Source organism: Acanthopagrus latus, chromosome 5 (assembly GCF_904848185.1).
Source record: "Acanthopagrus latus isolate v.2019 chromosome 5, fAcaLat1.1, whole genome shotgun sequence".
Classification (NCBI taxonomy): Eukaryota; Metazoa; Chordata; class Actinopteri; order Spariformes; family Sparidae; genus Acanthopagrus; species Acanthopagrus latus.
This window is the reverse complement of record NC_051043.1, coordinates 4,991,368-5,007,406: the sequence shown is the minus strand read 5'-3', so window position 1 is coordinate 5,007,406 and position 16,039 is coordinate 4,991,368. Positions and strand designations below refer to the sequence as shown.

At 39.5% G+C, this 16,039-nt stretch overlaps 1 protein-coding gene across 1 annotated transcript; it reads right to left on the bottom strand.

Moving 5' to 3' along the window:
* Positions 1-132: 132 nt before the first annotated feature.
* On the bottom strand, positions 133-1,595 carry LOC119019556 (immediate early response gene 5-like protein). Its single transcript, XM_037098285.1, has one exon. The coding sequence runs from the start codon at positions 1,443-1,445 to the stop codon at positions 567-569; it is 879 nt and encodes a 292-aa protein (XP_036954180.1). The 5' UTR covers positions 1,446-1,595; the 3' UTR covers positions 133-566.
* Between the last annotated feature and the right edge of the window lie 14,444 nt (positions 1,596-16,039).

Below are 16,039 nucleotides of genomic sequence, written 5' to 3'. Positions count from 1 at the left end.
GTGTCTGTAATAACACCATCTCGAGTGCACACTCACAGCCTTTAACAAGAGTTAAAGTTGTAATTTAAAGCCCATACATCAGTGTTTTTCTTAGATTGTTAATTTTATTGATTTATTTATATATATAAAAAAAACCAGGCCCTGGTATAAATAATACATTTACAGAATGATGCTCTGCGTTGATCTGATGCATGAGGCTGTACAGATCTGGACCGACCACATGATGGCGCTCTTCCAACATCTTTCCTTGGGAGCAGCGTTAACGCCAACCGAAGGCAGTCTCTCCAGAACCCCGAACCATCACCGGCCAGTCAAATAAGGGGGTTTAAATGAAAGGTACATTGTGTGAATAAATTACATCAATTGGCACCGGACATGTTAATGTGCGAGAACAGCCTAACCGGAGACGGGCAGGACCGCTCCATACAGCCACAGCTCATCAGCGCGTCAGAAGAACAGAGGAGAGAGATGATTTGCAGTCGTGTCATTGTTTATTTGAAAGCATTAAAATAAAAACCATACAAAGAAAAAGAACAAACAAACAAACAAAAAAACAGTCTTACAAATCAAAACGCTTCGATTGCTCTGGTCCAGCCGCTGCCTGTTAACAGTGTGTGTTTCAAACAAATTGTTTGCGCGGCGAATATTTGCTCAAGGTCCGTCTGCTGCCAACTCACAAACTCAGATAGTCCACCTGAACCCAGCACCGAGATCAGGTTGGAGATGTTCGTGCTGTCCAACTGCTCCGTGTCTGAGTGCGAATCGTCGTCAGTTCTCATTCGTTTGCATGGCACTGGGCCGAAGTCCGGCAGATAAAACTCTGGGTCAACAATGTGATAACTTGTGTCCATCTTTCGCTTTTTGCTGTAGCACTGCGCGCCCTGCGGCTGTTTTGACTGCGCGCAACAGTCTGAGTGGAAGTATCCGTTCGTGACGGTAGTCACCACATGCGTGTCCAAGTCCAGGACAGTCTTTTGGTTGGCTTGCGCGTTTGGGATAGGTAACTCCCAGGGTGATTTGTCCGCACAACTCCAGCAAGCATCCGAAACCATGAGATCAGAGTCGCCTGGAGAGACCGCTGCGCAGGCAGACGCGTCTTGGTGCGCCACCTCCGCAGGCTGGCCGATGGGCTGGTGCGCTCCGCAGTGCCAAGTGTCCGACTCAACCCCAGTAAAGTTGCAGTAGAAGTCATCAGACAACTCCGTTAGGCTCCCGGTCAGTTCGAGATATTCTTGCCTCTCGCGGACTGCGGCTACATCCTCGTAGTGATGCGTCCTCTGCGCCTGCGACAAGTTTTTGCTCATGTAAAACTGCCTGGCGTTTCTCAGTACGTACGTTACCAGCAAGTTCTTGTGGAGCTTGATGCCTCCTCTCTGCGTCCTGGAGCTTTGGATTTTCCTCAAAGAAATGGAAATCAGGTTCTGTGCGTCAAATGCACACTCCATCCTCAACCGGGCCCGACCTGTCTTTTCTCTCGGCCTCTCAAATCGTTCGTTTCCTTGCTGGAGAAATATTTATGTCTCTAGCTGAGATTCCTACTCGGTTCGTGTAGACTGTGTCCATAGCGCTCCATGTCTTCCCAGTAAGGGCATGGATTTGCAACTCTCATCTTTCCTCGCCACGCCCTCGCGTAGACATTGTCCAATGGGAGGGAGGCGGTGCTTCTGTTATACGCAAACATCACTACGAGCCTCATTCAGAATGCACGTAGGAGCTGACATGCTGCATTTCACTAAAATGTGTTCTGAGCTTTTTTTTTTTTTTTTTTAAAAAAAAGAAAAGAAAGAAAAATCTCAGTGCGGACAAAAAGCGTCAAAATGATCGTCCGCTTCGAAAAGTAGGATGGAAGAGACTGGAAAGAGAGGAGTGGGATACAGCACACTGTCGAGGCGAGCAAGACAGGAGTATAATGAAGGAGAAAGTAATGGAAGAGAATCGAAAATAGAGCACCATATTAGAAGAGAACGGAGAGTAGAATAAAACTATAAAAAAGAGAGATGTAGAATGGAACGGAACACACTGGTTAGTCACTATTGTAGAGTGGAACAGATCAGAACATGCTAGAGTGGAATGAAACAGATTGGAATAACCTATAGAGTGTGGTAGAGAGCAGTAGAACAGAACAGGATAGAAGTGAATAGAGTAGTAATGCAATAGGCAGAAAAGTGGCTTAAAATTCAGCGGAGGGTTATGAAATAAAATGTAACAGAATGGAGACTATTAGAACAGAAATACTAGAATACAGCCACGAATAATGGAATACAGTGGGACCAGAGAAGCTGAATAGAATTTAGTGCTTAGTTGTACTGGATAATAGAACAGCATAGAATAGAACAGAATAGAATAGAATAGAATAGAATAGAATAGAATAGAATAGATAGTTACATAATATTAGACTAGACACAAAGATAATATAATATGCTACAGAGAAATATAGTAGAGTAGAATAGAGTAGTAGACAGTAATACAGTAGTATACAATATATCATAGTGGAGGGTTTTATGATGAAATAGAACAGAAAATAATATAATGTGACAACGTGAGTACAGCAAAGAGTAAAGAGTCAAGAAAGATAACTTAAGTGGCTAATAGAACTGAGCTAGTAATTGCAAAATAACAGAAAGTTGTTGGGGTAAAGAGAACAGATTAAGATTTTATTAAGAATATATGAATTTAATAGAATAGAATAGAATAGAATAGAATAGAATAGAATAGAATAGAACAGAACAGAAAAGAACAGAATAGAATAGAGAGAAACAGAACACAATAGTGCAGTGTACAGTGAAGAGTAACTGGAAGGAACAGAATAGATAGTAATAGAGAGTAATAGAACAGCTTAGAATAGACTAGTATGTAGATGACAAAATAATAACATAACAGTAGAGGATTATATGATAAAATAGAACAGAATAGAGAGTGATATGATACTAATAGAAAATAGCAAAGAGTAATCAGATAGAATATAGAGTAATTCATTAGAAAATATGAGAACATAGTCAGAGAGATATATACAAGAGAATAGAAAAGACAGGACTAGAATAGAATAGAATAAAATAGAGAGGAGGCACAAATGATAGTCAAGAGAGAAATAAAGTAGAACACTGCATTCTAAACTGTGTAGAGTGTAGAGAGCAATAGAACAGAATGAGACAGAAAGTAGAGGGTAATGGAACAGAGCTAAATAGAAGAAGGTTATTTGATAAAATAAAAAAAAACTGAGACAATTATAATCAAATAATAGAACATAGCAAAAAGTAATAGACCAGAATAGCACATAGAGCAAAACATGATGAAATATTGAAAATATCACGGCCATAGAGAGTGAGTAATAAAGAATAGTGAAGAGTAACAGGATAGAATAGAATAAATGAATAGAATAAAGATGCTGATCTGGAACACTGGACAAGTCCAACCGAAACTCGCGGCAAACTCAATTGCTCCCTGGCTCTAAACCATGAATACAGGCAGAGTATTTCTTCACTGTCAGAGATACAAAGCAGAGTCAGATCCTGGACGAACACAGACTCGGAGACCACAGTGAAGAGAGAGGACGACACAAGCCGTCCCAGATCCCGACTGAGGAGAGAGTGTGTGGTCACTGCCCGACAGGTGAGGTAGAGACAGACGCGTGTCCTCTCACAATGATACAAATACAACAGAAGAATACTGCAAAACTGTGACGCGTTGAGCCCAACATTCACAGAACTAGATGGCAATCAAAAGCAAAAGTAGGACAAGGACACATAATTAAAACATCACTGAATATGGCAAATACATCTGAACGATGTGAAGTTCCCATTTCTCTATGTCTTACTTATAAATTATGAAATTTAAATTTGTTGAAACAATGCGCTTTTTTCCTTCCTGTGTTGTATATTGTGTATATAGAAAGGAACGTTGCACATTACATAGGCTATAAATGTGTAGGTAAAAAACAGCATATTTTCAATCTTAGGTGGTCAGTTTGATTCCGGCACATTTCCCCTGCTCCCCTGCTGACTTTAAAATGGGAAAAAAGGAGTTTTTTGTGCATAGCAACAGAACTAATCAATGAGCCAATAAGCCTATTAACAAACTGATCAAAGAGCCGAAACAAAGTTGCTGAAGGGCCGCTAGTTGACTAGATGTGCAATAGATTGTAGGAGGGAGCAATAGAACACAATAGAACAGACCCCAATACAGTAGAGTCGAGTGAAATAAAATATGGGAAAAAGTAAAAGAAATGAATAGAAATGAATAGAAATGAATAGAAATGAATAGAATAGAATAGAATAGAATAGAATAGAATAGAATAGCAGATGGAACTTTTTAAAGCAGCTCTTTTTTTTTACAAATAAATGCAGTTCAAACAGCCGTGCACCATATTAAATGACAGGAGACTGAATGAAGAATGTCAGCACCGCAATCCTAAACCTACAAGGAAACTAGAGTACAAACAATGAGGAATCGGGCAAACGGGTTAAAGGCAGACCGAAAGAGTATGTTTGGATCGACATTTCACATTTTCCACTTTGCTCAGATCCTCTGGATGACTGAAGCCGAGCCATGGCTGATGAATGTGGCCTCGCTAAGAAGCATGAATGTTAACCAGCAAAGTAAGACAGAACAGACAAAAGAGGAGAGAACTCAGGAGAAGGGGAACATGATCATAATAATACTAAACTATAATTCTGTACTATAGCAACCTACAAAAGCAGCCTGTGGTAACCATGCCAACATTGACAATGAGAAAAATGGCTGCGGTTTCTTTTTCTAACTTTACCTAAAACATAAATACATTTCCATGGTTTATAAATCATGACCAGTAATTAACCCTAAACATGCAGATCCTGCACTCTGCCTCCTGTTACCTTGAAAAGATACACAGGTAGAGCACAGCAGAAACGACAGCCTTCTTCTTGTCTTCTTATTGTATTAAATCTGGATCTGTTTTACTGTTTGCATGTTTGAAAAGGTAACACCAATGTCCGTGTACTCTCTCATGCTGTCTAGATAGCTAGGGCAATGCAATCGCCAAAGTAGATGTTTGCTAATGTCAGTATGTTTCTGCAGAACCACAAACCTGAAATAAAAGGCAAGGCAGGTTTATTCACATTGCACCATTCAGACACAAGAGAATTCAGTGAGCTTGGTAGAGACACACATTGAAATGTGACATTAAAAACATTCCGAAAATGTTAAAATCACATTTAAAAGATGATAAAATCAAAAAGGATAAAAATGCATTTAACACTGAAGTCTGTTTCAGTTGAATTTTCTATGTATCGTTTGACATGATGCTGGGCTTATGCTTGCTTAGGTTTGGGCACGAAAACTACATGGTAAGAGTCAGGAAAACATCAGGTGTTGGCTTAACATACCTGTTTGGGTTGTTGGAGATACTCCGACTTCCTGCGAAAAATCGATCGCTGTGTTGCCCCCAGAAAATGGCTGGATAGTCAGCAAAATGTAATGTCAATGTGATATGCCACATTTGCTACAACTGGGAACCTTGGATGTATCTGTGGTTTACAGAAACATTAACTCCTAACATTACATAGTGGTGACTGGGCCGGCTAGTGCTAAGAGAGTGAAATCCAAACTGTTATTACTATCTAATACAATCAGTCTACACAGGGGAATCTTTTTACGGACACTTGCTGCTGTAGACTGCAGTTACTGCTGTCACAGCTCAGAAAAAACAAGACAGAGTGCAATCCACCTGACTGACAATGCCCTGGTTTTTGGTTGAATTTTAAAGTTACTGCAATCTCTTACATAAAGCGTTTTCTAAGATAGAGCACGACTGAATTTGTGACAATTTGTCACACGATAAAACAGATGTTTGAAATTTGTTGTTACCGCTTCGGCTTTGTAGGCCAGTGTGCAACGGTGGCAGAAGTACACACGTTATTTACTCAAGTAGAAATACAGATGCTTGTGTAGAAAAAGACAAGCGAGAGAAGTCAACTCTTTAATCAAGAAAAAGTAATAAATTACAGGCTCTGAAATGTACTCAAAGTATAAAAGGACATTTCTACTGGCCATTTTCTGCAACGCCAAGTGAACCTGAGCCTTTGTCACTACGCGCCTTTTCTCCCCATCTCAGTCTCCCTCTCTGTCTGTTTCTGTTTTGTTTTGACTTTTATGTCATTTTGTCTTGTTACCTCTGCTGTGCGTGATATGCACTGATGGATCAAATCAGTCTTGTGATGTTGAGTTAGGAGTGAATTAAAATGATCCACAATTCCCCTCACATGCATTCGAAACTAAAGCAACCAGCCTGTCTTGAAGACGTTAGGCGTAGAAAGTACAGGGATTTGTGCTCAAATGTAGGGAGGAAAAGTCAAAAGTTGTCAGAAAAGAAACTACTTGAGTAAAGTACAGATACCTGAAAAATCTACTTACAGTAATGACTGATGGATAATGAAGTATTTATGCTTTATTACATCCCACCTCTGCTAGTATTAAAGTCTGTACCATACTATCAATATACTCATACAGTACACAGGTTTACTGCATATATAAACACACATAGAGTAAATGTATGAATGAAGTGTCTGAACCTGACAGTGATGTCATTAGGACATCCTCTCACAACTGGAATAGTGTCATTGCACTGAGACGTGTGAGGCGGAGGCTGTTTGTAGAGAGATTATCTGTCATCCGTGCCCCACATCTGTTTGTGTGTACACACACAGATGGCTGACATCATACTGAACACCTGGATATGACTTTGATATCCTGCCAAATACGTGAATCAGGAGGACAGCCGCTATTATGGTGATCATGCTCTGATAATAGTGTAAATTGGAGTCTGACACATGTGGGCTCTCTCTGGAACATAGTTTAAATGGCAGAGAGTCAGATTGAGATCGTGTCCTATGGTATAGTGTGCTATGTGGTACGGCAAAGCATTGTGTTTCATGGTAAGGCTCAGTAATGTAGTGACACCGAAACACAGGTCCTCGGGGTTTAGTAGATGACACGTCCAAGAAATACGCCACCTATATATATATATATATATATATATATATATATATATATATATATATATATATATATATATATATATATAAATATATATATATATATATATATATATATATATATATATATATATATATATATATAAAGAGAAATACGCGTGGAGTGGAAATGGAATAAAAAATTAACTAACACTCTTGAATCACTAACATTTGGATAGACATTGTGTTTTAGCCAACACTTGTATAGTAACACTGAATATCTGAAAATGTTTCAGTACGTATATTTCACAGTATCAATACTCCAGTGCTAGCTGTGTTTTTGTTTTTTTGTTTTTTTGCTGTCCTCTCTATCAGCAAGTTGACACATGCACCGTTGTAGTGCCTACATATCCCACCTCCTCCAGAAGTAAATTCTCTTAGATGCTGCCTTGCTTAACACACAGTCCACGAGCCCTGTTATGTCTATCTCTCTGTAAAATGTTTAAATGTTATGCCCCCCGCGTTGCATCTTTTTTTTTTCCCTGTGGCATCAAATAGTGATTTTTTTCCAAGGTATTGTATTGAAATGAGAAAGTACTGTGACGTGACAACAGTAAAATGCACAAAACACATTTGCAGTATTTATAAACGCTGAGCAATTTTCAACACTATGCAACCTTAAAATCAATGTCTGCTTTCTGTGCAGCTATTTGTAAATGCACACTGGTTGGTCGAAGTGATCAGTTCATGAATACCCTCATTTGTTTTCCATCAGTGCTGTTTGTATCTTTACATTTAAGCCAGCAAAGCCTTTCACTGTCATATGAGCCAGCTAGGAATACTCACGAGTGTGTCCAAGTATAGCAGCGTCTTCAAAACTGATCCCGAGTCCATTTGACATTTGGTCTGACCTTTGGTTCTGTCTCTCACTGATTGCAGGTTGTGGTTTCTCTCCAGTGATGCTCAATAAAATATTCGTCACAGTTCTTCCAGTGTGACATTTTGGCACTTACCCCTTCTTTTCCCATTCCCTTATCCCTCCCTGTAACCACCCGTAAGGCAACATGTAATTCAAAACATGACAAAAAAAAGCCATTCATTTAGTGCACTTGCATCTTTTTTACTCTAAAGGAAACATGTTCCAGAAAAATCATGAAGATTGATGAAAAGCAAGTATTGCAAGTGAAGAGCATAAACAGAAAATGAAAGATTTACAAAAATCATAAAAAAACCAAATCAACATATGTTCAACGTGTTATTTAAATAAGAGACCTGTGCAGTTTTGTGTTAAAATGCAGAAGTGCAAGGGACTGACCAGAAAATGTGCTAGACATTCAGAGTTTGCTGTATAAGAAGAAAGCTAAATTCCCACGCAATGTTCCTGTCAACCTTTACAGTGGAACAATAGAAACATTACAAGTTGACACAGCGAAAGATTCAAACTGCCCAGAATGTTGTAGGAGAAGTGAGGTGTCTGCACAGAGCCCAAAGGACACTCAAAGACAGCACCCATCCCTGCCACAGTCTGTTCACCCTGCCGCCGCCTGGCAAAAGATACAGAAGTATTCACTGCTGTACCACCAGACTACAGAGCAGCTTTTTTCCTCAGGGTGTGAGACTCCTTAACGCATCCTCAGTTCCCCACTATGAACAGTTTACAATAATACTAATACATTACATTATTACATACATTTAACTTATGTAGCGTCTTTCAAAATACTCCAAGAATCTTAATCATAACAGAGGCTTAGATGGAGAGGCAGCAAACATCATTACATTACAAATCAATTAGCCGTGTTGGTGTGTGTCTATGTTTCTTAGGGTGTAACAGACAGAAATTTCAAATACAATCTTGTGTTGTATAAAAAAATAATGGATCTTGAATCTTGATAAAAAATATTTGAAATGTGCAAGATGGTAATCCAACCAGAACACACGTTTTAATGCAGCGCATTGTGTCGAAATGTTTTTTGATCCTTAAAAAAAATAAAAATAAAAAAAAAATAGATTTACATAGTTGTGTATTTCTTATGTAACCTTTAAATCCATATGGGCACAGTCTATAATTTCTTTCATGAAATTGGATATTAGCTGATTTACAGAGGGTAGTATAGTATGGGTAGAGTGCTACAGTGCAATTAGATAGTATGATTGTTTTAATGAGGTTAATTGAATGTCCTGAGTGAAGTCTGATGTTTGCACATGGAAACCACTATGGTCTTTAATGGATTTGTTTGGTCTTATTTATACATTTTTTCTCCATACTGCTACACTGCTGCATTCCAGTCTCATTACCACTCACGCCAACTGAAACTGAAAGGCAGATGATTTCAACTTCTAGACAGATATACAGTCTTTGTAGTCCAAGGGGAATGTTGTTTTCACAGACTGAACATATTCCACCATCCCCCCCAAAAATACTTGAAATATACACTTGTCTTTTTATATTAAGCTTACAGATTAAACATACACATACATACTATATAACACATATTCACACATATGGAATCAGACATGGCCACAAAACATATCACATAACGTCGTCAGATTCAGATCTTAGTTGGCAGCACATTGATTTTTGTTCAGCAGCAGGATAGACCGATGTATAAAAGATTTTTTCAGCCTGTTGTGTTTAAATGTGGGGACTCTACGTGGCTGTCTGCTCAGAACACGTGAGGAGTCACAAGTGATACTGTTAGTAACACTGAGTTGGCTCTTATTGTGCCTTGTTGTACATGAGTTAATTAATGCTAATTAATTGTTGTAGTGGAGATTTTATTTTATTTTTGAAATTCTGGTCAATTAAATGTAAGAAACAATCTTCTGTGTAGTGTAATATAATACAGCATCACCACAAAACAAAAGAAGCAACATTATGCAAATATTGGTATTTGGTATTGGTATTTTATTTTGTGCAACTTGGACGGATACACCGGTACTTTAGTTCAGTTCGTTGAGGTTATTTAAAACCGTCTAGACAGCAGATAAAATTTTATTGGGATGATATTTTCTGATTTTCTCTCACAGCTAACTTTGCTAATTAGCAAATGGGAGCTACAGAGAGCAGCAGTTAGTGGTTAGTTTAGCAACACATGAAGCTGTCATTGTCTGTCAAGAAATGCCATTAAAAAAAAAAAACAAAAAAAAAAACTTATTTTCACCATAAAAAATAATCCAGTTTTACCAAAATCAATGGTCAGAGTGACTGTAGATGTCATATTTCCCGGGAACTGCATGAGGTACAAAGATGTACGCGAGCTAGGATCCATAGCTGGTGGTGTTTGACGTGGGCGAGGGCTGTAAAACATTACACACTTCTCGCATAACCCGCATCACTAAGCCAACATTACATTCCAGTAATAGAGGAGGATGTTTCAGGACTGCGGCTCTGCGACCCGAGTCTTCAAGGATTCAACCCAAACACTGCTATCTGTCCAAGTACTAATGGTTTTAAAGATCAATTTTACAAAACAGTGTAAAAATTATGCAAGTGGCTCATAACAAGACACAGTTAATGTGGACTAAACAGTTAACATAGTTTAATAAGATTATTTAAAACTAATCAAAATGGTTGACAATGAGTATGACACAAACATCTGCACTGTGGTTAAAGAAATGCATCAAGAGGCTACCAGTTTGATTTGCAAAGAGATATCTAAGCTAAGCTGAGCATTGTTTGTAACAATAGTGCCTTTAAAACTACTACAGCTGATGTTACTTACACTTCAGTTAGCTAAGGTAAGCTTCATATTTAGTTCTCATTTAAAACACCTTGGTTGTTTTCAACGTTCTTGATAAATCTCGCTTAATATGTTGGACATCCACTTACGACGTTGGCACAGTTACAAGAAACTTGGGGAATTGCATCCTCCTATACTGCAGGAAACATGCTACTCCACATGGCACACGTCCAGCGTTCAGGGTGGAGTGGAAATGAAGGAGGCACCATTCTCCCTATTACAAGTCAGAGTACCATGTGTTATTTTAAGGTAAAACAGTTGAATGATGTTCAACGTGAACTTTCTTTTCATACAATTGACAAATAGAAATGTATTTATAGTTTTGAAGCATTTTTTACGTGAACAAAGAGCTTGTTTTGTGCATAAAATGGAAAATCCTGTGCACAAAAGGTGTGGAATGCTTCTCAGTTTCCAGAGAACAGCCCTCACCAGTTCTCTGACATGGTGCGAGTGCTTTAGCAACTCGAGTTCATTTCGTGCATCTTACTTGAGTCAAATAAGAAATTCCCATTTTCTTGAATGTTGTGAAAACATTAAAAATAAATAGCTACATCTGATACTTCGTAGTTAAATTATTTCACTATGTGTCCTGAGCTGAGATGAACAAAATATCAATAATGGAAGACCTTAGATGTTCTCATTTAAATATTTTTTACACTTGCGCTACATCAGTATTCAACCTAAGCATTTTAGGCCTTACTTCATACAAGTTGTGATCAGGATTATAGGTACAATTTTATCTGCCAGAAATCCAGGACAAGGAACTCACCCCTGCCTATGTCCAGCTGCCTCTTAACTCTAAAGAACTGAAAATCAGAGAGGGGAAAAAGTGTACTTTCAGTACTTTCCTTATCAACACATCTCAGGTTGTTGAGTTGGTAGGAGAGTCTAAACAGAGAGGAATCACTGGTAAACAAAGAGAATTCAGTCTTTCCATAGTGCGTCCTCTTAAACACAGTGCTGAGATATGCAGCTCTGTAGAAGATGCACACAATTACTTCAGAGGCGGGGTGCTTTATTTACATATGCAATATGCATAAGCAAGGTTACTGTGAGGGTGAAATAACCGCGAGATAGAAGGAGAGAACGGAGGAGGGGTTTGGTACGAGTGTGAGATGTGTGTGTGTGTGTGTGTGTGTGTGTGTACGTGTTTGTGTGTGTAGTGGTGATGGAGAGAGGGTGTGTGGGGTGGGGTGGGGTAGGGTTGGGTGGAGGGGGGTGGCAGAAAATTGGTGTTATCAATATTTAACCAACCCTTCGAGCATATTTATGGCAGACAATAGAGCAGACCTGCAACTGTCTCGTGTGAGTGGAAGTGTATTTATTACAGGCTGAAACAGAGGCAGTAAATAGGACGTTCATTGATATATCCCCGCCACACTTGCATGGAATCGGGGAAGAACCCGCCACTCGGTACAGTTGATTGTTGACCAAAAATAAACTATTAACATATCGACTAATTGCACTCCATAACCCCCCCCCCCAGAGTGTGTCACGAATATTCATTAGGAGGATATTTCTACATGTGGTGGGCAGATGTGTGTAATTCAATCAGTTCAAGAAAAAAAAAAAAAAAAAAAAGAACCTAAAAAAGCTATGAAAAGAGGGAGAAGAAATAAAATGTCTGGAACTTTTTTTTCACAGACCCATGGCCTCTCAGAAAATGTTTCCATGTGTTGTGTCTGAGCACACTGAGAGCAAAGAGGGAAAACATTCTCTCCTCCAAACCACATGCAACAGATTCTTTCTGAAGCCAAATAAATCAACCCTGTGTTTCAGATCATGTGACACTTTTTGTGCTTTGTGTTATTCCCAACATATCCTGTTTCAACCCCCCCCCCCCACCTTCCAACACGGTCTCACACGCACGCACAAACACTGCACACACACGCACACGCACGCCATACGCACGCCACACGCACGCCACATGCACGCCACATGCACATTCAGAGTTTCCATTTCCTGTGCGTAAGATCACCTGTACAGACAGAATGGCGTGCTTCGACGCAACATGCTCAGGCAGGAAAACAGGAAAGGGAGTTCAAGGGTGTCCAACATGAAATACTCGCAGAGTTAGGGGAAACCCAGAGCTCATGGCAGCGCTCCAGTTTCTGAAGACACTAAGTAAAGTTTCACTTGTGCACTTCTTTTTTTTTCTTGTTGTTGTTTTAGCACTGCCATCATGCGCTCTACTTTTGCTTGTGCAGAAAAATGTTCCAGAGGGGTTCAACAACGGCCTGTTCTGGGACAACACAAATACTTCAGTACAAGTTAATGGGATCATCGAGCATAGACATGGAATGCTTTTGGAGCAAATGCTTTGCCATTTTAAAGCAAGAGTTAAAGTTTTTGTGGAGAACTGTTTTTCCCTTTTTTTTTTCCTATTTTTTTTTAACTTCCTTGCCAAAAGGTAGATTACAGTTTAATCCTGTAAAGTGTATACATCTCATAAATCCAAAATGCTTGTTTGACACTTAAAAGCTTTTACAAATTGAAATAAGTATCAAAAGCTGTATATTCCAACAGTAATCGCTGATATAGAGTGTTCGGTCAGTAACCCATTTCCCCCCCTACCCATGCAGAAGACAAAAGAGAAGAGACATTTCGATCCTGTCTGCTCATCAATGCACAGAGAGCAGGATCCTCCTGTTTGCTCTTAAGTCTGGTGATTACAGCTGCGCCTTCATGTGGGGACATAGCGAGGAGGGAGGGGATTGCTAACTGCAAAACAGACAGGAAGTGAGCTAAAACAAGAATAACGCTCACAGTGGCTTTAACTTTCAGTGGTGTAGAGACCTGATTTCATTTAGAAAATGAGAGTTAGCAGTTAGACGTCACTGTTGGGTGATATCAACAGATATTAGCAAACAGTGTTCGGGGTAACTTGTTGCAAAGTAATCCGTTACAGTAATCAGATTAGTTTTTTGTTGTAACAAGTAACTTAAGGCGTTAAGTTCTGCAATTCATGGCTGCAGTGTTACTGACTACTGGCTGTAAAGAAAGCTGCACATGACTGTAGAGTCAATACATTCAAAGGTGCATGTACAGTTGGCTACACACCATCTCGACTATATAACCAACAAGTCACAAAGGGCTTTTGCTGCTATTTTTGGCAACTCTAAAGTACCCTTACATGTGACTTTTTTCAGTAGATGAGGCATTTACGCAATTTTTTTAATACCAGTAATCTTGGTATGAGTTATTTTTAAATAACTTTACCAAACACTGCCAGCAAAGCAGCACGGTACATGAAATAAACAAGTTGGTAGAAAGCACATTTCTCTGCAATGAAAATCAACCACTATCTTATCTACCCAGAAGTAACTGTTGTCATGAGCACTGTGTCACAGTGTTTGTCTATACAACTTGCTGTCGCCAACATACAGTTAACCTAGCTTTGCATAAGGTCTAGAAACAGGAGCAACCAGCCAGCACTGCTGTATTCAAAGGTAACACAAGACTGAGAGTCAAATCTCAATAAGCAGATAATTGCATATAAATACAGAATATGGAGACAAAGGGACAAGGCAGGCATTTGGCATTGGAATTGGTTTTTAGTCAAAGTAGTATTCCAGTCATGTGTGAGTGGGCTTTGGCTGCATGCAGGTAAACAGTCCATGTGAAGAGAAGAAGAGGAAATGCAATTGGCTGTCTGGCTGTGATTTAGTTTTTTACAAGCTTTTTACAAATGTATTCATAAGCTTTTAAAATAATGTGTATCAATCTGAATTGATATGCATTTGTTTATCTGCATATGCAGATAAATTAAACACTGTCCCTCAACTCCAACTCCCTGCTCTGTTCAGTCTTAGCCAGGTATCCATTATCCAGATATCAGGCGGCTACACCAGTAGCCCCGAAAGATTGCTAAAATGACGTCAGATGATAAGTGATGGGTTCCAAGATTCAGAGTCTCATGCTATGCTAGCACCTCTTTGCAGCTATACCCAGGCACAGCAGTGATTTTCAGCTAAATGCTAATGTAAGCAATATTAATGTATTATAGACCTGGACAGGGCCCCCTCAGCCTTGCTGCCACTTTTTGCCCAGTGGCCACTTGTGGTATTGCAGTTGAAAGTTCTATTGTGGCCCAAAAAGCATTTTGGCCACAGACACTATGAAAGTAATCGATTCATGGAGGTATTCATTGTATTTCCTTGAACCAAGAAAAGCGATGTAAAGTATCTGACATCATCAGAAGAAGTGTATGGGTAGAGTGGGAACTTATGGGCGGGGCCAGCTGGGGTAACTTTACAGCATCCAATCCACTGGGCTGCAGGACAGGACGCAAACCCAGAAGCAAGAGAACTTTTTTTACTGTATGCAGCTGACAAGCATTTCATATTGGACTGAAATGGATTCACTTTAAAATCTATGGTAATACTAGTGCTACTATTATGTCTAGCAAGTGTATAAGGTGTAGTTGCATTGCAGATTGCTTAAAAATATTCTAATTAGGTTGGGAAATATGATTTGTTACATTGTAGATCAATACAACTGTCATGTCTATATGTTAAAAATGAAGCTTGAGCAAGCGGTTGGTTAGCTTAGCCTTGCATAAAGACCGGCAGAGGAAACTGCCAGCTCTGTCTGAGGGTAACAAAATCTGCCTATAAGAATCTCTGAAGTTCTGTAATTAACATGGTTAATATTGCTTTTTTTTGTACAAAAACCAAACAACAAGCGAGCATACTGCACAAAATATTGAACTTTAAGTATTCAATATTTTCCCTTATATAACACGTTTTCCCTCTAACATCATTCATAGGTTTTACTTAGCATGTACTATTGTCCCTTGTAGATCTAACTATATGTGACACGCTGAACTGATCAATCGCCCCAGTTCTCTGTGGGGTAACACAGTGTTCCCCTGTGCATCTGACAGCCATCCCTAGCCCATTTACTGTCAAATGGGCTCGGCTCTCTTTGCCTGAGCTCAGATGCAGATTTATGCCAGAGCAATGCCGGTTCTTGCATATTAGATGAAAGCCTTGTTTGCATATACCCGCTCTCTCTCTCCCCCCTCCCTACCTTCCCTCTTCCCCCCTCTTTCTCTCTCTTCCTTTTTTCTGAGGCGTCACTTTAATATGTATGCAAATGGGCTGCGCTCCACGGGCAGATATGTGTGGAGTCCTGTCCTGCAGTCAGGAGGTGTAGGAGAGATTGTGTTTGTATTTATGAGGCATGGGCCCTGCCGCTCTTGGGAGAGAAAACGCTGCGAGTAGTGTGGTGGAGGCTCTGCAGTGCAGGCAGAATGCAGATATGCCAATAACAGAGGTCATGGTTGTCACTAATGATAAGAGAAGACAATTAGACAATAGCATAGCTGTAATGTAACCCCCCTTACACCCT